This window comes from Dipodomys merriami, unplaced genomic scaffold (assembly GCF_024711535.1).
Source record: "Dipodomys merriami isolate MVZ:Mamm:240054 unplaced genomic scaffold, mDipMer1.0.p SCAF_15, whole genome shotgun sequence".
Taxonomy (NCBI): domain Eukaryota; kingdom Metazoa; phylum Chordata; class Mammalia; order Rodentia; family Heteromyidae; genus Dipodomys; species Dipodomys merriami.
Genome location: NW_027202826.1, coordinates 5,162,107 through 5,182,646, shown reverse-complemented (window position 1 = coordinate 5,182,646; position 20,540 = coordinate 5,162,107). Strand labels below are relative to the sequence as shown.

At 42.0% G+C, this 20,540-nt stretch overlaps 1 protein-coding gene across 7 annotated transcripts in view; it reads left to right on the top strand.

Moving 5' to 3' along the window:
• Positions 1 to 20,540, top strand: part of Inpp4b (inositol polyphosphate-4-phosphatase type II B) — a 338,999-nt gene that overhangs the window by 237,343 nt on the left and 81,116 nt on the right. For all 7 annotated transcript variants that reach the window (XM_070022124.1, XM_070022126.1, XM_070022123.1 and 4 more), the window contains 5 exons: positions 8,372 to 8,544; positions 9,468 to 9,591; positions 10,583 to 10,700; positions 14,255 to 14,395; positions 18,463 to 18,560. In XM_070022124.1, the coding sequence (XP_069878225.1) occupies positions 8,372 to 8,544; positions 9,468 to 9,591; positions 10,583 to 10,700; positions 14,255 to 14,395; positions 18,463 to 18,560 (654 nt within the window). The remainder of the gene's footprint in view (positions 1 to 8,371; positions 8,545 to 9,467; positions 9,592 to 10,582; positions 10,701 to 14,254; positions 14,396 to 18,462; positions 18,561 to 20,540) is intronic.

The following is a 20,540-nucleotide window of genomic DNA, read 5'->3' as shown; positions in this document are numbered from 1 at the left end:
TTTCCAACATAGTGTCTTGTGAGTATCGATGTTGCATTGGTTCACCCTTTGTCCTGTGTCTCACCGTTTTGTGATTCCCCTTCCCTTCCCCAAATCAGATAAGCTTATATACAAGACACACAAGAACCAAAATCAAAAACAGTGGTCACAGGGGATAAAACAAAGAGGAAAAATGAAAGGAAAAAAGAATAACTTCTCATAGTACACTATGTTTCCATGTTGTATTTCATTTAGCATTTTATATGGTCATATGTACATAGCTATTGAGCTATTGTGATCCTCTGCTAGGGCTATCCTAGGCATGTACTAATTATTGCAAATGAGGGAAACCATGGAGCCTATGTTTCTTTGGGTCTGCTTACTTCACTTTATATGATTTTTTTCCAAGTTCTTCCATTTCCTTATGAATGGAATGATATCATTCTTTCTGATGGAAGCATAGAATTCCATTGTGTGTATATACCATTCAGCAACTGATCCATTCAGCTACTGAGGGGCACATGGTTGATTCTGTATCTTAGCTATGGTAAATAATGCTGCAGTGAACATAGTTGTGTTGGTAGCTTTAGTGTGGCCTTGTTTGTGAATACTTGTTGCCCTGGTATTTTATGTTTCTTAGTCCTATCTACTCCTTCTTTCATTTGCTAAACTTTCTCCTTATTTTTCAAGCCCTCAAATTCTTTTACTTTTCCTGCTCCTTCGTGGGATAATGACGTCTTCTGCTCCCTCATCCTGACTCACTCTTTGCTCCCAGACAGTGAACTCTGGAAAACTCATCTTGTGTTTTCCCTATGAAGCCTTCATAGGCTGGCCTTCTCCACCTTTTCACGGGGTAGAGCACCTTCCCTGAGATGGACTGATGGGACCAGTGTCGTCGTTCTGCCCTTAAGACTCTGAGCTGTAGGCTGAAAGCCCTGAGCTGCCCCTATCTTGAAATTCCTAATATTATGATCTGTATTTGTGTAATACAGATCACAGTGTAATAGTGAAGTCCAAACAGATAATGACACCTGTGCCCTGGACTTGAACAGTGCACTCACATGCAGTTCCAGCTCCTGAATTGGTTTGTCCAGTTTCCTCAGCCTCATGCTGGCCAGTGATCACATCCTTTGCTGACTGCAGAAGGGACTGGGGTGGGTGCTTCAGGGTCCTCAGACTCAGGCTGGATGCCTTTGGGGCATACCCAAGGGAGTCCCATAGCCAAGGGAGTGTGACTTGAAAGAGATAACTAAAACCTCCAGCCACCAGAGCAGGTCAGCCACTACTGAGGAAGAATAAAGAGAACTTGCATACTGCTATTTGAATGAGTCCTTCCCCTCTCCCCCACCCCCACTGGAATGTGCCAATTACACCATCACTCTGCAGGCCTTGCAAGCACAGAGGCCACAGGCATCGGGCAACACGTTAGAATGAGTCCAGGAAATGGAGGAACAGTACATCAGACCAGGGAGCCCCCTTCCCATCCCATCATCTCCACAGGGGAATGTGGACTTCGAGTTTCCATCTCTTAATTTTTACACGAAAGATCTCAGTTGTTTTAAAAGATGAAAAATTGTTAAAAACAATTGGTGAAAGCTAAAGAAAACAGGCTTACAGGCCCCAGTAATGATCTTCTTTTTTAAGCCTCTGAATCTTGGTTTTCTCATTGCATGTTCTTTTCATTGTTCTCTCCCCTACTAGACATGGTTCTAGGACAAATTATGGCCAGTTTTACAGTGTAGTCTGGAGTCTCCATAGCATAATTCTTGGCAAATAGGAGAGGCTCAAATTTTGGGAATAAAGACCTCATCATCCAATCTAAAATTTTAGCTCCTGAGAAATGCTTAAACCATTTGATGTGCTTTTAATGACCATCTTCAGCATATGTGCAGGTTTATGTTTGTGTGCAAGAAAGATAGTAATAACTTCAGAACTTATCCTAAATATGACATAATTATTTCAGTGTGATTTGTATTATTTCAACTATATATGAAAATATATAATATTTATAGTATTCCAGCTACATGATATATGCTATAATATATACTATATAGATCACTTCAGTTATATTTTATATAAATGTATGTAGTCTGTTTTATTTTGTAAGATACAAGGCTACAAACACAAAGCATAGGTCAGGGACTTGTCCCAGAAGGTAGTAGCAGATGGATGGAAAGTTGTGAGAGTCTGAGACTCTTTGCCTGTTTGTGAGTGATTCCAGCATTCTTCTGATGGGCTGGATGGCAGAGTTTAAAGGAGTCAGGAAGGGCTGAAACTGTTTTGGCTGCGGTAACTGGAGGAGTGGAAAGCCACGTGTTAATTGGAGAAGACTGCGCACAGAGCAGGTCTCATGAGGGAGTCTGTCAAGAACACAGTGGAGCATGTTGTGTTTGCTGCGGAGACAGCTACTGTGCACCTTGATGTAAGAATCCAGGTTCCTTCAGATGAGTGCAAGCCAAAGATATCCATATGGAAAGTTGCATCAAGTAGTTCTTCATTAAAACCAGGAGGCTGAGTCATATTGGAAAAATGATCTATAGATTATATACTTAAGGACAGCTTAACGTTGAGAGAGCAGGGTTATTTTCTTAAGAGACAAGACAAAGCCAGGAGCAAGTTTGTTTGCTTGTGGGAATGATCCAGTAAAGGAGCAAATATTGAGGGCATGGGGGAAGGGGACACAGTGCTGGCTTGGAGCACAGAGGAGTTGGCCTGAGGTGGAGACAGAAGGAAAGTGGGCAGGTGCAGAGCAGCAAGGAGAGATGAACTAATTCCATTTATTGTTTTCACATAAAAGCATCCTTTTATGAACCGCTTGTTATGTGCTAAAAACGGTTTCAAGGTTATTTCCTGGGTTAACTTGTTGGATGCACACAATACTCCTAAGAGTATTACTGCACAGCGAACAGAGAAGTCGACTTGAGGTGCCCTGTGCAGTGTTTCCCGATGGCCTGACAGAGCTGGACCTCCCACAGCCTGTGGTGTGGACCTCTGTGCTCTCCAGGAGAAACCCAGCACCCTATTCCATACTATTCCTTTTCTGCTATCATTATTTTAACAAAATATTAACTTTAAAAAATATTTATATTATCTGTAAGTGGTTGTACAGAGGAGTTGCCATTCGGCAGCGCAGTTTATGAACACATGATCAGGATCACCCATCCCTCCTACCCACCTTCCCTGGTTCTTAATTCTGTAGGATGTACTTTGAATTCTTTTTATTGCCATTTAACAAAGCAGTTTATGAATACAATGCATGCTGATCTGTCACCCCTTCAAATTTCCACCCCCTTTCGACCCGCACTCCATCCTTGGTTTTTCTTCATTCTGTGGTATATATAATGAATTCTTGACTACCTACTTGTCAGACAAAGATCTGTGACACTACAACACATTTCTACTGTATGGTATAAATTTGCAATAGCTTCATGGCAATCAGCTCTGAAAAAGAGACTCTTACAGTTTACTATGGAACTGTACGTGAAAATTCAGGTCTATAATTACACTTGATAGAATGACTTTAATTTCTCTTGATGATGATGATGCTTACCACCCCCTCCACCACCCCCCAAGAGACCAGAGTTCATGAAGTAGAGTGCTTCCCTGCACCAGGGACTTCCACACACAGGATCATTGACTAGATGAGAAATAGAGTGTTTGCATTATGTTTGGTTGCTTGCCTACTCATTCAACATTTGTAAGTCAAATCAATACACATGAGGCTCTATTGTATTTATAGAAAGAAAAACTCTTGTACTCCATTCCACGGGATCTGGATACTATAGAAAGCTATTACACTTACCTCATTCACCCAAGACTGGAGCATAGCAAATCTTCCTGCCTCTGGTTGTCTGCATGACACTTAGTACTCTGTCCCCTGCCTGTCTCTTCCCAACCTCAGATGCCACATGATATTAAAATGACAAGAACTATGCATGCAGACATACTGGTGACTTCAGGTTACCAAATGGTCCAGGATCCATGGAGCTTATGGTTAAATACCCCGCTTGTTTATAGCCTGGACTCCTGGGGTTATGCAGTTTGTTTATGGCCAAAAGACAAAATAAATCCAATGAGTGTGACTCCGTGCCTCCTGCTGGTCCTGCACAACCCGAATTCACAACTCCCGTGCTCCCGCACGCAGAGGGCCCGCGTGATTCATGAATGCAGCTTCCTGGAAACCGTCCTAACGGAATTTACTAGAAGCTTTCAACTTTGTGGTCCGAAATGAGAAGTTTAACCAGGCTATCAGTTGATGCATTTCCTTGGCTCTTTTTCTCAAAGCACGGCTGGAAAGCTTTACGACCCTGTGTGCTCAGCCTGGTGCGATTTAAACAAACAAGGCTCCCCTGACAGGAGAAGAGTTGCCTTGGTTTTTCCCGTGGCCGTTTGTCTTGGGCTGGCTGGTGTGTACTCATTTCTAATCTGGGAGGCACCAGTGAAGTCGCTTACCACACGAGCATGGTTATATTTTAAGGTACATCTTTGTCCTTTGTGCAGACATTCCCGTATCCCCTGAGGTGCCCGCCATGTGCCCTGCATCTAGCTCTGGTTCACACACCCTCTGCACCTTCCGTTTACCCCTCATCCCAAACGTCCTCCATTCCTTGTTCTCATGGCAACTACTACACCATGTCCTTACCGACCCCCTACGCCAGGGTGCATGCTGCTGACCTCAGCGTGATGAGACACTTGAAAATACAGCAGAGAATGAGGAGTTCTCCGGGCTGGCTCAGGGATTCAGCCCATCCTGTGGGGGAAGGAAGTGCCCTGCTTCCTAGGCTAGGAAGCAGGGGCCAGCACGCCTGTGCCGCTGGCTTTCCCCTTCGTCTCCCGGGCAGGTGTCTGACACGCATCTGAGGAAGTTTACTTACCACACTTGTGCAGAAGCCTGATCAGTGGCTGAGCCTTCCCCCACTCAGGCTGTTGAGCTTTGTAGTTGAGCCCAGAGACCGATCTGGGTCGATGCCAGACACAGACTCTTCAGAGTCAAGGAGATTTGTAGGAGCAGGGCCATCAGCCCCTCCACCGCACCCCTCCTGCCCCCCGTTTTCATCGTCTGTGCTGTCTGGGGTGTGGGCATCATGGGAAACTCCGCTGGCTGAAGGTTTGGGCTGTTGATCTTCACATCTTCAGTGAGGATTTTGTCACCTGGCTCTCAGGACACTCTGATCTTCAGGCTTCTAGAATGTGTTACCATAGACGAATCCTCTGAGCCAAATCCGTTTTGATGAGTGCTCTGTCCCTCACATTCCTGTTTCCTTAGTCTGAAAAACTAGTATATGTATGAGTCAAGCAGAAAAGACCAGATAACGTGATATTAGGAAAATGAACCCTTAGATGTGTATTTTAATGTTTTTCTCTTTCATGCATTTATTTCTAATGCATTTATAAGATTATTTCTTTGTTGCTTTGTATGTCCCTCCCCCACAGTATAACCCTTGCTTTCACTATATTTGATGTCAGTACAATTTGTGGAGGAGATGGGGGAAAACAAGTCATTTAAGGATACAGGTGGACCTGTTGCAACAATGAGAAGTACAAGTTGACATGTCAAAAACGAACTTTACAACTTTGGTGCGGGGAGGGGGGGAGGGGGGAGGATTGGGTGGGGGGCGGGGGGAGGCTGGGAAGGGATGTGAAGGGTAAACAAAGGAGGAGGCTGCAATGCTTGATAAGAAATTTAGTCATTATCTTGCCCATGTAATTGTAACCCCTCTGTACAGTATGTTCACAAAAAATAAAATTAAAATTAAAAAAAAAAAACAGTGGTAACAGAAATACCCATGGCTACATATTTCTGTGAAGTTAGTTATTTTACACGAGGAAAAAAGGGTGGAACACTCAAGCAGAAAAATGGCTCAGACATGGGAAGGAAGGCATTAGGCCCCGCTACAGTTGGTTGACGCTGGGCGCTTCTATGTTACTCCTGAGGAACATAAAGAGTCCTTGAGTTCCCAGGATGCAAACATCCCATACAGGAAATAGATCGGGGTGGGCGGGGGCAGGGGGGCGCAGGGCAGTCATTCTTTGAATCCTTCCCTGCGCTTCACTGCATTAGATTCGGGAGTCCAGGGCCAGGAAGCAGAGTTCTGCCTGGATTGTTTCCAGCTCCCTCCACAAAGCTGAGGGAAAGCTCTGCTAAGCCTCATGCATTTTATGTCTGCCCGAGGACACACGCTGCTCATTGGTCTCAGGGTTAAGGAGTCTCAGCAAGTTTTTGATACAGACACTAAAACATTCTCTTCATAGTTTCCTGTCACCGAAAGATGCCTAGGGGAGACAGCTGCACCTAAGTGCCTGCAAGGCCCAGACTGTGGGAGGCGTCTGGGTGCAGGGATGATGGACAGTGTGGACCTGCAGCTGCCCAGATGCCCAGAGACAGCATATGCGTCTGTGTGTGTGTGCGTCTCTGTGTCTGTGTGTGTGTGTGTTTATGAACATGACACACATATGAAATGTAGGCAAAACTTAAACTAGGAAGCACGGATGTGGGTGCGCTTCAGGGTTTCTTACATTGGCGAGACAATGCAAACCAAGTGTCATCTTCATCCTCACCATGAAATGGTTTGATCTGCAGGACAAAATCCAGCACCCCGTGAATGGTGGGGGGTGCAAAGACATGAACCTGAGGGAAAAGCCACGCCAGGCCTACGATTCTCAGAACCAGAGCTTGATCGCTTAACCCCAAACACAGTTTTAAAGAGAAATCTCAAGCGTGGTCTGTTCCCTGGACTTGGAATGCTCCCGGCCCGTAGTGTTTATTCCAGGACCCTGCATGTACATGGGGTAATTAATGCTGCCAAAAGGGAAATCCTGCGCTTGCTCGTAAACTTCTCTTGGGGTTGTTTTCTAGAAAATATATCTTCTTTAGCTTTCTCATGCCTACTCTTCTGTGGGGGATATACTATCTTGACGACATTTTACCTGCCCACTCATTTGTGATTCTCAGTATCGATGTTTTCCTAAATCCTTACTTTCCTTCCATCTGAGCCATACAAAGTACATATAATTCTACTAAATGGAATCATTCTAAGTATCTAGCATTTATTCCTAAAACTAGAATAACAATATATCTCTTTTTATTCTACATTTCCAGCCCTATTCTAGCAGGACTAGAAATCAGCTCCTCTCTCTCTTTTTCTTTCTCTCTCTTCTTTCTTCCCGCTTTCTCTTCTCCCCTCTCTCTTTCTCCTTCTCTCATCAGATTATAGTGTCACAATAGATTTAGAAGTGAATAAAGATATTCTGATTCTAATAATGAAATATGTGAGGTTTCTTCTTTTAAAGGCCTTCAAGAAATATTAACTAATATTTAAATGGATTTGTTACCCAATCTTTTGAGAAAATAAAGAAGTAGACATCTGAGTTAACTTTGTGTTTCCTAAGTAGAGAGAGAAAATCACATTTCTAAGCAAGTTCTTGCCCTCCTGGCACAGGACAATATGGTGCTAGGTGCTAAAGCAGTAGATTCAAAATACAAAAAAAAAAGTGAGCCTTATTTGAATAAATGACTGAGTTGTTGTTCTTCAGCCTGATGACAGGGCGCCACCTACTGTATAGAAACTTTATTTTATGCTTGGGAATTCTTCCATGGAAACTGGTTCAACAGAATTGGGTTGCAGTCTGCTTAACATTTATACCTGGATCTACTTAAGTTTCTCTCTCTCTGTGTGTGTGTGTGTGTGTGTGTGTGTGTGTGTGTGTGTGTGTGTGTGTGTGTGTGTGCATGCATGTGTGTATGCTACTTAAATTTTTTTCTCTCTCTCTATGTGTGTGTGTGTGTGCATGCATATGTGTGTGCTACTTAAATTTTTCTCTGAGTGTGTGTGTGGTTTCGGTCTGCTCATTCATATGGAGTAAATAATCCATGAGTGAAGGAATGGAGGATAAAAAGAATACAAACATGAAAAATACTATAAAAACGTAAGCTATTCCTTGTTGGTATCTACTGCTGTAGGAAGTAAATGATGCGTCTACATGTCAGGGTGCGGGGGGGAGGGGAAGCAGAGGAGATGAGTAAGTGGGTAGGGAAACGGGCAGAGGGAGAGATGAGTGTGTGAGGGGCTGTTTCTATCGTGGAACTATTCAATAGCCGAGTTGCTAAGAGAACTATGAAAGAATTGCACAGAATGGGTTGGGTGTGTCTTCTAAGACACAGGCAGTGCCCAGGTTAGAAAGGCGCTCTGTTGGGAATGACGTACAGGCGGGAGACCCCCGTGGGCGGCCCGCTGCAGTCTAGAGGACATCTAGGGGTCGTATTTCCTAGAAAAAGGACCTGCAGTGGAACCTTTATGGATCGTAGCTAGGATGCATGACTCCGCTGAGCTCCCGCAGCTGGCGCTATCGTGGAGAGTGGCCTTTATCTGTCCCGCTGTTCTTATGTCCCCAGAAGACTGGCACGCGCAGCTGCAGCCCCTCATCCTTGCCCTGAAGGACTGCATGGGCGAAGTGGTGAGCCGGGCCAAGCAGTCCCTGACGTTCGTGCTGCTCCAGGAGCTCGCCTACAGCCTGCCCCAGTGTCTGATGCTGACCCTGCGCCGGGACGCCGTCTTCAGCCAGGCGGTAGGTGCCGGCGGCCTTCTGTTGAGCACAGTACTGAATCCTTAGCACCGTGGCCTTCACGGACGTAGACTTCTCTTGTCTGAGTTACTTCAAAAGAGCTCCCTTCCATCACAGGTTGGGAGCTGGTTTTGCTCGCTCAGGAGATGAACAGCACCTGTAGGACACAGTTCATGAAATATCAAGGAATTCTTTCCCCACAGAGACCATCCAGTGTACCCAGCATGCGTGCGTCTTGCTGCACTGGGTGTAGAGCAGGTGAAGGACCAGCAAACCCACGTGTGTGCGGTGCCCAGGGTCTGCCTACCATCAGGGAAGGGACAGCACCCTCCACCCCAGGGGACGGGCCTGCTTGAGGGATCTGACAGGACCGTCTTCTCTGTCTACCCTCCCCACACGCTCCACCCAGGACTCCCTGTCACAGGGCTGTGTGTCGTCTGCTTTGTCCCCTCTAGTGTCTACCTCCCTGGCTGAGCTTTGCAGACAGAGCACTTGGAGTCAAGGAGACAGAATGCCTCCCCTTTCCAAACCATCCTGTGAACAATAACTTGTGGGAGTGATACCACCGTGTGATAATGATTTGAAACTACTCCATACACTTGTGCGCTTTCATTATTATAAATGGGAATTACGAGATTTAAAAACCAGAGCCCACGATGCGATGCCTGCCCTTAACTCATTACGACACTGACTTCCCAGCCTTTTATACACAGCCTTGCTACAGCAAAAAGGATCCACTTCCTTTAGTCCGCACGTACAGATTACAGTAGCTTTGTGCCACGCATCTGAGATTATTTTTGAATGGAGTTGGTGATGAATCAAAGGCCTTTAAGTTCCTCAGAGGTTGGGCTCACAAATTCACATTTATGATCCCAGTACATTTCTTCAGTGATTTTCTTTTCTTTTTGTTGGTTTGTTTGATGCAGCTTGCTGGATTAGTTTGTGGTTTTATCATCAAATTATACACCAGTTGGCATGATCCTGACTTCCTGCGGCTGCTGTCCACGGTGGGGCTGGTCGTGCAGTATGAAGGCCTGCTGAGCACGCACAGTGAGTATCTCTCCCTCGCTGCATCGTCACGCCGCGCTCATTACCACACCGCGCACGTCGGTTTCCAGAGAAGCGTTGAAATGAGAGGTTTACTGTTGGGCCATGGAGTTTTGCACTCACTCACCTTGTACCTTGCTTTTGCCTCGAATTAGGTTTTGAAAATGGAATTATGCATCATTTCAAAGCCACCATCTGGCTTTGGATTAAATATATAAAGAACGCTTCGCCAACATGGTCTCAAGGAATGGATTTTAAAGTCTGAACACATTAATGTCCACACCAGCCCTGTTCAATGTGGGAGCCTCGTGTGCATGTGGTGTGGTAGAAATGTGGTGTCTAGTCCAAACCAGTACATTCTAGACACACACACCAGATTTCTAAGAGTAGAAGAAGAATTTTATAGTGCTTATAAGTGAATTTATCTTAATTTACATCTGAAATAGCATTTTGAATTCATTGGGTTATGTATACTACTAAACTTTACCTTTATAATCTTGCTCTCTTAAAGGTAGGACCACTAGAAAAATCTGAAAATTATACGTATCACTTTTGAGCAGGGCTGATCTAGAAATGTCCTTAATTTCCTCATTGTCTGGCTCTAGTGATCTGTGTATGATCTAGAATGATCTTGGCTATCATTATGCCTCTTGTCCACAAAAAGATATCTTTCTAGAAAGATATCTCTGTTACTAATTTAAAAAAATGTCTGCAATGTGTTAAAAAGGGTGAAAAGTCTCTCTCTAGCATCTGAGAAAAAGTATAGACTCTTCATCTCTCAAAGGGTGCCTGGGCTTCCAGGGACCATCCGAACGGTTCTGATTTCACTGATGGGAAGCCCCAGCCTGTGAGGGCAAGAGAGTCCAGTGTGAGTCTGCTGCATCCAGAAACTCGCCTGCTGAAATGCTAGAGCAGATGCCAGCGGGGACTGGCGGGATTCCCCGGTGACTGTGTCCTTTAATACTCTGCAACGAGGCATTTTCCCCTGGCTTAGGTGATGAACTCGGAATGCTGGAAGATATGGCTGTTGGCATTTCAGACCTGAAGAAGGTTGCATTTAAAATCATTGAAGGCCACTCCAGTGATGTTTTGCCAGTTATCACAGGAAGACGGTGAGTCAGACCCTCTTCCTAAAATCCCAGAATTTGTAGACATGTTACATCTGCTCACAGCAAAGGAACTTCAGACACAGGTTCAGTTGCAGGACTTATTTTGGTAGGAAACAAATATAGGTGATAGGAAAGAGAAGGTCTTATAAAACTTCTAGAAGTTTCCTAAATATTTGTATATTATAAATGGGACTGTTACCCTGTGATATATGCAAAATTTGAAAGAATAAGTTGTTCAAGATATGTTGTATTCATAAATTGCTGTGTTAAATGGTTATTCTTTAGGACAACTACTTAAAAATAATAAAAAATATAAAAAAGAATCTGAAGACAAAGGACAAAAAAAGCATGTTTGAAAAGACCATTTTTCTTTTTATTACTGTCTGGTGTAAAGCCTGGATGTTTTCCTTTTGCGGGAATCGTTCAGTTAATAGCTTCATAATTCTTGAGATGACTTTAAATTAAACTCAGTTAAAAGCAGTAACGTTTTAGGAAAGATATATTCCTATATTAGGGCTGAACACCACCATTTTTCTTAATTATTTTTGACAATTCACTCTTAGATTCTGAGATTTCCGAGAAAGGTTTTAAATAAATAGCTCAAAGGTCAGTAGAGGATGGGCAAAATACCAGAAACAATGTCAAGAATTCCATGTATATCCTAGAAATTTAAGAAGAGCAAAGGAGTGGTTTGGGAGGGATGGGGGAGAATGTTGAAGAGGTCACATTGATCAAGATGCATGGTGTTCATAACCTGCTCTGTTAAGTGGCAATTCCTTTGTACAACTACTTAAAGATAACACAAAAATAAGTTTTTAAAAAAAGGAGAATGATTGGGTGTCAAAGAGACCCCTGATAGAACATATCCTATAATAAGTTGTTGAATTCAACCAGAAGTTTTCCAACCTTCAGCTGTTGTGGTGTGCGCACTTATAAGGGTTGAATGAGGTGGTTTAAATTCGGAAACATCCTCAGTTCTTATGTGAAAACATGAGAACCTACAAAGAGCACTAGCACTTTGCATGCTGGAGAAAGATAGAGAAAAGAAGTTCAAAAAATGATTCAGTGTGAACTTGTTTTCTGTATTGTGGTTGACGTTTAATGGTCACCTTAAATTTTGTACAGGGATGGCTTATAGCCACATGGTTCAACCAAAGGTGACGTTTTCCTATATCCTCATGAAACTACATGTGTCACCTGGAAATTAATGTGTTCTTTGCTAGTTGTTGGAAGAAAAAGGAATAATACTAGTCACCTGGAAAACAACACAATTCTGGATATTACAATGAAGTTTATAATAAAAAATAAGAGCCTAAAGTGATAGTTCTCTTATAGTTTCTTAGGAGACTTTGGAGGCCACCTGGTACAAACCAAGCACTGGCTGTTTTGTGTGGGGAAATTCCTTTAACTTCAACTAAATTCAAAAGATGAAGCGGGATTCCTAGAATAATGGAGTAGGAGACTTGACAAATCCACTCTCCAAGAAGCAATATTGTATCTGGGAAATTCATCTAACTCAACCACCTTAGGAGTCAGGAGCTAAAGCAAATGCAGACGATAAATGTAGCAGGTCACATGAAAAGTCAGGGAGTCTGGTGGCAGTGGGAATATGTGCTGTTCTTGCTGAATCCCGTGCCACCTGCTTGGTTTGAATGTGTTGTTTAATATGAATGGGAAAAGCCCATTGATTCAGGCTGGAGAACACTCCTGAAAACTGTCAGGACAGTGGTGACTTACATAATAATTGCATTCATGATGGCATCAGTAAGAATAAAGAGAAATGATCTTAAAAATTGGGTTGAAAGCCAGGTGCTGTAATCCTAGCTACTTAGGAGGCTGAGATCTGAGGATCATGGTTCAAAGCCAGCCTGGGCTGTGACACTCTTATTTCCAATAAACCACCAGAAAACCGGAAGAGGCACTGTGGCTCAAGTGGTAGAGAGCTCACATTGAGCTGAAGAGCTAAGGGACAGCACCCAGGCCCAGAGATCAAGCCCCGCAGTCAACCAAAAAACAAAAAACAAAAAAAATGGGTTGAACATTGGACACAGAACACATAAAACATTGCTGACAAGAATTAATCAGATCCAGTGAGCAGACTGGATCTATTGTTCATAGATTGGGAGAATCAATGTATAGATGCAAATTCTCCACAAATATATCTAGAGATTATGTAATTACTATTTAAATCTTAGTCATCTTTTTTTTCATTTTGTAGAAATTGTTGAATTACACCTAATTTTTTAATGTAAATGAAAAGCATCATCCCTTCCAAGTTTTAAAATGAGTACAAGGTTGGAGAACTTAGCCTTCTTGTTTGAAAACTTATACTGAAGTTACATACATATACAGAATTTAAAGGCCAGAAATAAACTATTATCTTTAGCTATAATTTTACTCAAAGATGCCTTTGCAATTTAACAGGAAGTACAGATTTCAAAATATGCAGTAGCCATTGGTTGCCTATATACAAAACTTGGAATTTCGACCCTTTATACCATTTGCAAAAATTAGCCCAGGTCTCAACGTAAGGGCTAAAATTGAGAAAATTTTAGGGCCAAATATTTGCAAGTTGAGCTAATGAATTCTTTTCAATTTTTCAAAACTTAAAAAAATCTATAAGGGCTGGGAAGGTGGCTCAGTGGTAGAGCGCTTGCCTTGCATGCCTGAGGCCCTGGGTTCGATTCCTCAGCACCACATAAGCAAAAAGAAAAAAGCCAGAAGTGGCGTTGTGGCTCAAGTGGTAGAGCGCTAGCCTTGAGCTGAAGAGCTGAGGGACAGTGCCCAGACCCAGAGTTCAGGCCCCACGACTGGACCAAAAAAAAAAAAAAATCTATAAGTAGTTACACGGAAGAATTAGAATTTAAGATGCTGTTTATGTGCCCAGCGTTTCTTGATCGGTGTCACCCTTCCATTATTCTCCCTTCCCCTCCCCTTCTCCATCAGTCACATGAAGTTTTCCACCTCCTCTTTCACATACGCACGCTGAGTAACCAAACTGTATTTGTACCTGATCCCCACCTCCCACTTCTCCCTCCCCATTCAAAACACTCTGATATTGATTCGTGGAACTGTCTGCTTACACCATGGAGTTTCACTCAGTAAACATACTTTAGACAGCTTCCTCACGTATATGCATATATGATGCTGTATGTATTTACCGAGGATATTGTATTTGGATTTTATGGTTCTCATATGAGAGGATATGTACTCTTTGTCTTTCTGGCCTAGCTTACTTGACTCTGTATGTTTTGTTACAGATCTGTCCATTTTCCTGCAAATGACATAGTTTTAGTGTTCCTGATAGCTGAATAAAATTCCATTATATATTACATGTATACTATGTATATAATAAATATACATATAGTATATATATTATATATGTACTATATATAGTGTGTATATAAAGCATGTTTATGTATAGCAGCATGTAACTGAGGAGTGAGACTTGAATGAATGGACAATAGGAAGGAAGCAGGTAGCAGCTAGTGTTCTCACAGAAGCCAAGGCAAATGAAGTAGGTGACGCTGCTGCTTCTCTGTGCTTCTCTCCCCCAGGGAACACTACGTGGTGGAAGTCAAACTTCCGGCTGCCATGTTTGAGTCGCTGCCGCTCCAGATCAAGGAAGGGCAGCTGCTTCGCGTGCATCCAGTACTTTTCAACGTGGGCATCAACGAGCAGCAAACCCTCGCCGAGAGGTGGGCTTCGGGTGGAATCTGTGCCTAAAATAGCCTAGTTAAATAGCTGCGTGGCATCATTTGACTATGTGTTTTTAGGAGGCTTGCTCAGCCAAACAACTAACAGTTGTATGTGATGCCATGATTCCCTATCAGAACACTGTTTTGAGCAAAGAATTTAAGCCTTCATCTTGCGTAGTTCTCAGGTAGGAATGCTAGAAAACTTGTATAATGGTTAAAGTTCATAGAACACACTTGTAGAGAACCAAGATATTGTAGGCACATTTGTGAGAGTTTGATAGAATGCTTTCTTGTCTACCAGTCATGTTTCTATGTCTCCTTCCCCAGAGGGTAACAGTTTTAAATTGCCTGTGCCTGGCTATTGCTTGCTAAATACATTTTAGCTTTTTACTAAATCCTCTACTATAATGATAGTCCTCCTGAATTTGATGATACTCGTAATGCCTCTTTTCACCTACTATTTTCAAACTATTTCTTTTTCTCTCCCTCTTACTCAAAAGATATTTCCTGAACAACAGATTTTAATCATTCTCAATTTCCAGTTAAAGTAGATGGTACAGCTTTCTGCTACATGTTGAATTTCAAAGTGTGTGGAAGTTACTCATTTCTCATTTCATAATATGCATAAATCTAATCTTAATGTATTGTACAAAAAGTTTTCTTTGATAATTAAATATTTTCAATAGCAATAATCAGATTCCAGTGGTCAATTTAACATGAGGAATCACATTCTTGAATATAATGAGAGACTTTAGGAAAAAAAAAACAGATCCCCTATACTAAAAGGCACATTAGAGCACAGAGCATTTGTGGTTTTCGTGAATAAGTTAGGGCTGTGAGTTTGGCCTTGGCAGAGATGTTGAGAGTCTTCCATTTAGACTTTATAAGGGCTAGTTCACATTTGCAGAGACAATTAATTTATAGATTGTGAAATTTTCTATCACTCACATCATCATGCCTGTTTCATTTATCAGTCATTTCATTTAAGAAGTATTTCTTGGGCTGAGTATGGTGTCACACACTTGTAATCCCACCTATGCAAGAGAAAGGGATGAGAGAATTATGATTAGAACCTCTGTTGAGGAAAATGTATTAGTGAGACCATATCTCAGTAATGGGCATAGTAGTGTTTGCCTGTTATCCCAATTATGTGGGAGGGAGGGAGGAGGATCAAGGTCTGAGGCTAGGCAGGCCCAGAAAATTAGTGAGCAACTCTATCTGAAGAATAAAGCAGAAAGATCTGGAGGCAAAGCCCAAGTGATGATAAGAATCCTTCCCAAGGGCAGGGTCCTGGTTCAGGCTCTAGTAGAACAGTGACAGCCATAATAAAAGAAAGAAAGATAGGGAGGCAGGCAGGCAGGCAGGAAGGCAGGAAGGAAGGAAGGAAGGAAGGAAGGAAGGAAGGAAGGAAGGAAGGAAGGAAGGAAGGAAGGAAGGAAGGAAGGAAAAGAAAGAAGGTAGAGGAGGAAGGAGAAAGGAAGAAAAAAGTTCCTTCCTTATCTTCCATCTCCTCTTACAAATTAAAATGATATAACCCCTGCTTTCACTGTATTTGATGTTGGTATAATTTGTGGAGGGGAAGGGCAAAAACAAATCATTTAAATAGGGATACAGGTGGACCCATTGCAACAAGGAGATGTACAAGTCATTATGTCAAAAAACAAACTTTACAACTTTGGTGGGGCGGGGGGAGGATGGGAAGGGATGGGAAGGGGAAAAAAAGGAGGAAGCAACAATGCTTGATAAGAAATGTATTCATTATCTTGCCCATGTAATTGTAACCCCTCTGTACGGTATTTTCACAATTAAAAAAAAAAGGACTGGGAAGGTGGCTCAGTGGTAGAGTGCTTGCCTTGCATGCATGAAGCCCTGGGTTTGATTCCTCAGCACCATATAAGCAAAAAGAAAAAAAAAGCTGGAAGTGGCACTGAGGCTCAAGTGGTAGAGCGCTAGCCTTGAGCTGAAGAGCTGAGGGACAGCGCCCAGGCCCAGAGTTCAGGCCCACGACCGGACCCAAGGAAAAAAAAAAAGAAAAGAAAAGAAAAAGAAAAATCCTTTTCCCCCCTCCTTTATAACCTGGAAGCTGTATAATACACACAGACTTTGAAAGAAGACAAAATGACAAAAAAAAATCGCCTAGCAGGGATAAGCACTACTGAGCGGGAAAGCAAATTTGTATAGCTTTCTGACATTAACTGTGGATTAGAACAAAATCACATCCTTTCTCATTTTTTTTCTAACTCAGAGTTTTGGTCTTCCTCAGACAGTGTCTGCATGTCTGCACGTTAGGTATATTGCATGAATCCAGTTATAATATTTGGTTTCATAAGTATCCCAAACACATCATTCACTGGGGGGGGGGGCGCTTCCGTGTATGGATTTTGTGAGGATTCAAGCCTTAATCCAAAGCACTGATGTTAAGAATCAAGTCAGTTGCTTATAGTCTGCAAACGTTAGGGGGTATATTTTCAGAGTTTAGGGCAGGAACTATATTACTTCTCTCCAAGTTCAGTGTAGACTTTGAGCCTTGGGGACACAGGAACTGCCCTTGTAAGCTCTGGGACACAGAACAAGAATGTGAACCATGATTGATACCATGTAAGGACCACGTCCACTAAGGAGCGAGTTCACACCAACCATCACTGCAGTGTGCCTGGCTCACTCAGTAATCAAAGATAGGGAAGAAACAGGAATGGAGCAGGAAGGACAGTGTTGGGATAGGAGCTGAGCTCTTGGGGAAGGGCTGATAGAAGAGGCAAGCCTTTCACTGGCCTGAAGGAGGGACAGGAAGAAATCAAACCACGAGGAGGACAAGATGTTCCAGTCCTCTGACCGTTCTTTTTATTCCATTTTTGAAAAGTCTCAGAGTTGTTAAAATACTACTGGTAAGGAGGAAGGGTGGACCTGCATTTCCTCAAGTCTGTGTGGAGGCCTTTGTGATGTTTTAGAGGCTGAAGTAATGGAGCAGGCCTTTATCGGGAGAGGATGAGCTCTCAAGTTCAGTGGGCTGACGTGATGAAATGTGTGTTAGGCTAATTTCCAACATTTTATTCATCGCACGGTGCATTGCCTGAGTGATATTCAATAAATATTTGCTGAATGAGTTAATGATCTGAGCATTTTGTAAAGGATGGAGTGGGAAGGAGAGAGGCGGGAGGCGTAGTACTTGGGCACTTGGCAGGCTGTAGGAGAGTAGTTGCATATATATTATAGTAGTAAAGAAGATAGAAAGGAGAGGTAGCAGATGTTTGGCAAGCTCAGCGGAGAGTGGATAAGGTTGAGACCCCAATGTGCCGTGTGGATTTTGAACTTGCGTTCGTGACAGAATGTGGGGTCAGGGCTTTGAAAGCATCAATAGGTGAGGAGTTGGTTTTCGTTTTTGATGGTATTACATTTGAGGTAGGAGAACTCACACTGAAAATCTAGAACTATGGGTGTGCACGGAGGAATGCTCACAGCATTCTTTTTTTTTTTTTAAAGTAGAGGTAGACTCTTAAGTTTGAAACAGAAATTCACAAAGAGAAGACAAGTTCAGAGAAATGGAAGGAAAAGAATTCTCTCAGAGAAGACGTAGGAAAGCACTGATAACAGCTGATGGCCTTCGTGGATGGGAAGTAATGTCAGCAAAGGTGAGCTAGTCTCCAGAAGGCTGCGCACGTGGCTGTGTGCAGAAGGAGCTCTCTCCAGTTCCCATCTTCTGGACCTCTTCTAAGCTGTCGGAGGAAGGAGGAAGACTGAACAAGGGAGTTTCCTTTGCAGAGGACAGGCTAGGTTAAACAAACTAACAATCGCTGAATATCAATCATGCGTGGACAAAAGGAGTATTGTTTTCCATCTGGTCTTTCATCTAAGTCCACGTTGGATGATATAAGACTATTTTGGTGTCATCAAAAGCAGTCGATCAAATCAGATATGTTTGCAATCACCCGTATCAATACTGTCTAAAATAATGAGACTTTTCCTTAGGAAGCTCTTGCCGGTTGCTTCACAAGGGAAGTTAGAAAGTGTTACTTTTTCTTCAAAATATATGACACACAACTACTTTCTTTTTTTCTTTCTGTTTTTAGGTTTGGTGATGTCTCTTTGCAAGAAAACATTAATCAGGAAAATTTTGAGCTTTTAAAAGACTATTATACAATATTTATGGAAAAGATGCCTCCTGACTGTAAGTATATTCGTTACAGAACACATTAACACTAATTTATTATAAATCTTCAGGAAAGGGTTAAAAAAAAGAGGCCAGTGATGAGAGGGGCAGAGAAGGGGTCTGGGAGTGAGGCTGAGGTGATGTGAACCATTGCTAAAGTGAACATGGTGAGCCCTTGCTTCTGACCTTGAGTGAACTCTTGAACCTGTCCTGCTAGTCATGCTGGGACATTAACCCCAGGGCCAGTGGAAAATACCAAGGGTTGACAATATCATCATTAGCAATGGCCATCCACTTCAACTGTCACTTCTATAATGCTTCACAATGTTGAACGCCTTAATAACTATTGTATTCTACTACTTGTAGACGTCATATGTCACACACATGTAAGTAGAAAATCAGATCAAATAGGAGTTATACAATGTAACATTGATATCAATGAATGAAAAAAGTGTTGAATGTACTTAGTACAGAACTTATACATCAAGTGCTTTGCTCTGAGACTCTGTTCTGCTGTTGTTCAGTTTTATTTTATTTATTTATTTTTTGTCGGTCGTGGGGCTTGAACTCTGAGCTCTGTCCTTGTGCTCTTCAGCTCCAGGTGAGCGCTCTACCACTTGAGCCACAACGCCACTTCCTATTGTTCAGTTTTATGGTTCTTTTCTACCTTACTAAGTGCATAGCATTTCTGAGTTCCCAAACCAGAGAATCAGAAATGCATTTACAGTAAATCCATAAATGGTATAAGTATGCTGAGGTATTGTGATATTCACTATGATAAGAAAATAAGTTTTAATAAAATAAGAACTATTGTAAACCCAAATCCATGACCAAAGTTGACCTGTCTTTTAACAAAGCCCAGTTTGTTTACTCATTTACATTCTGATATAGGTTTGAAATATCTTATGTGATGGAGTATTTACATCTTTTAATAACACAGTGAGTGTTGGTTCAAACAGCACAGTAGCATATTAATGCCTGTGATCAGAAAGAATTCGACTTGCTAGATTTTGCATTATGATTTTTACGTTATTTCACTTCACATCAACTATTTTGCCTGTATTGAAATTAAGCATATGGAAATTCTTTGGTAGCCAATATACTTTGAATTGCACATTTGTTAATTATAAAAAAGTCAAATTATTGCTTTCATGGTTAATGAAGATGACTGTGAATTGAATACTGATGAGTTACATTTTTTAAAGAAGTTCCTTGTAACTAGAAAAGGACTCTCAGCATTTCTACCAACGACATGATTTCTACCAACACTGGTATTTAGAAAATACAATCAGTCTCCACAGTATCTGCTCAATGTTAATTGATTGTCTGGAGTGCACCGGCCCCGATGCAAATGGAAACAGCGTGCTCTGTGTCTGTGCACATAGGCTTGCAAGTGATTCCCGATTCACACTGTCCTGGAACCATTGCTATGCCGTCCACATACCAAATATGTATTACAAAGCAGGTTTGTGGCAATCTGCAGAGGATTTTAAGACTGTTCTATAAAAGTCATAAAAAAGAAATATTGTAGAATTTTTTGAACTATCACTTGAGACACAAAACAAAGAATAAGTCTATATTCAGGTAACTTAAACATTTCCTAAGAACAAGTACTAAGAATATTTAAGAACATAAAGGCTATCACATTCCCGGTTAAATATAGCTGTCTGTCTGTCTGTCTGTGGAGGTTTGCTGGTAGGATCTCTTGCAGATGACCGCAGGTTACATTGCATGTAACCTTTGCATCATCCACTGTCTAAAATCTCCTCTACTTATAAAACTTTGTTCAACCTAGATGCTATGTGAAATGGTATTACTTATAGGGAATAATGATACACAGAAGATACAATCGTTTTCTGAGTATTTTTGGTCTATTGTTTGTTTGATTCAACACATGTGGAATTCCATATGTATGGAGAACTGACTCTAAACCAAGTATTTTTTTTTAGAAATTTACACATATATATTCACTTTTTTGTGCAAATAGGACAGCCTTTT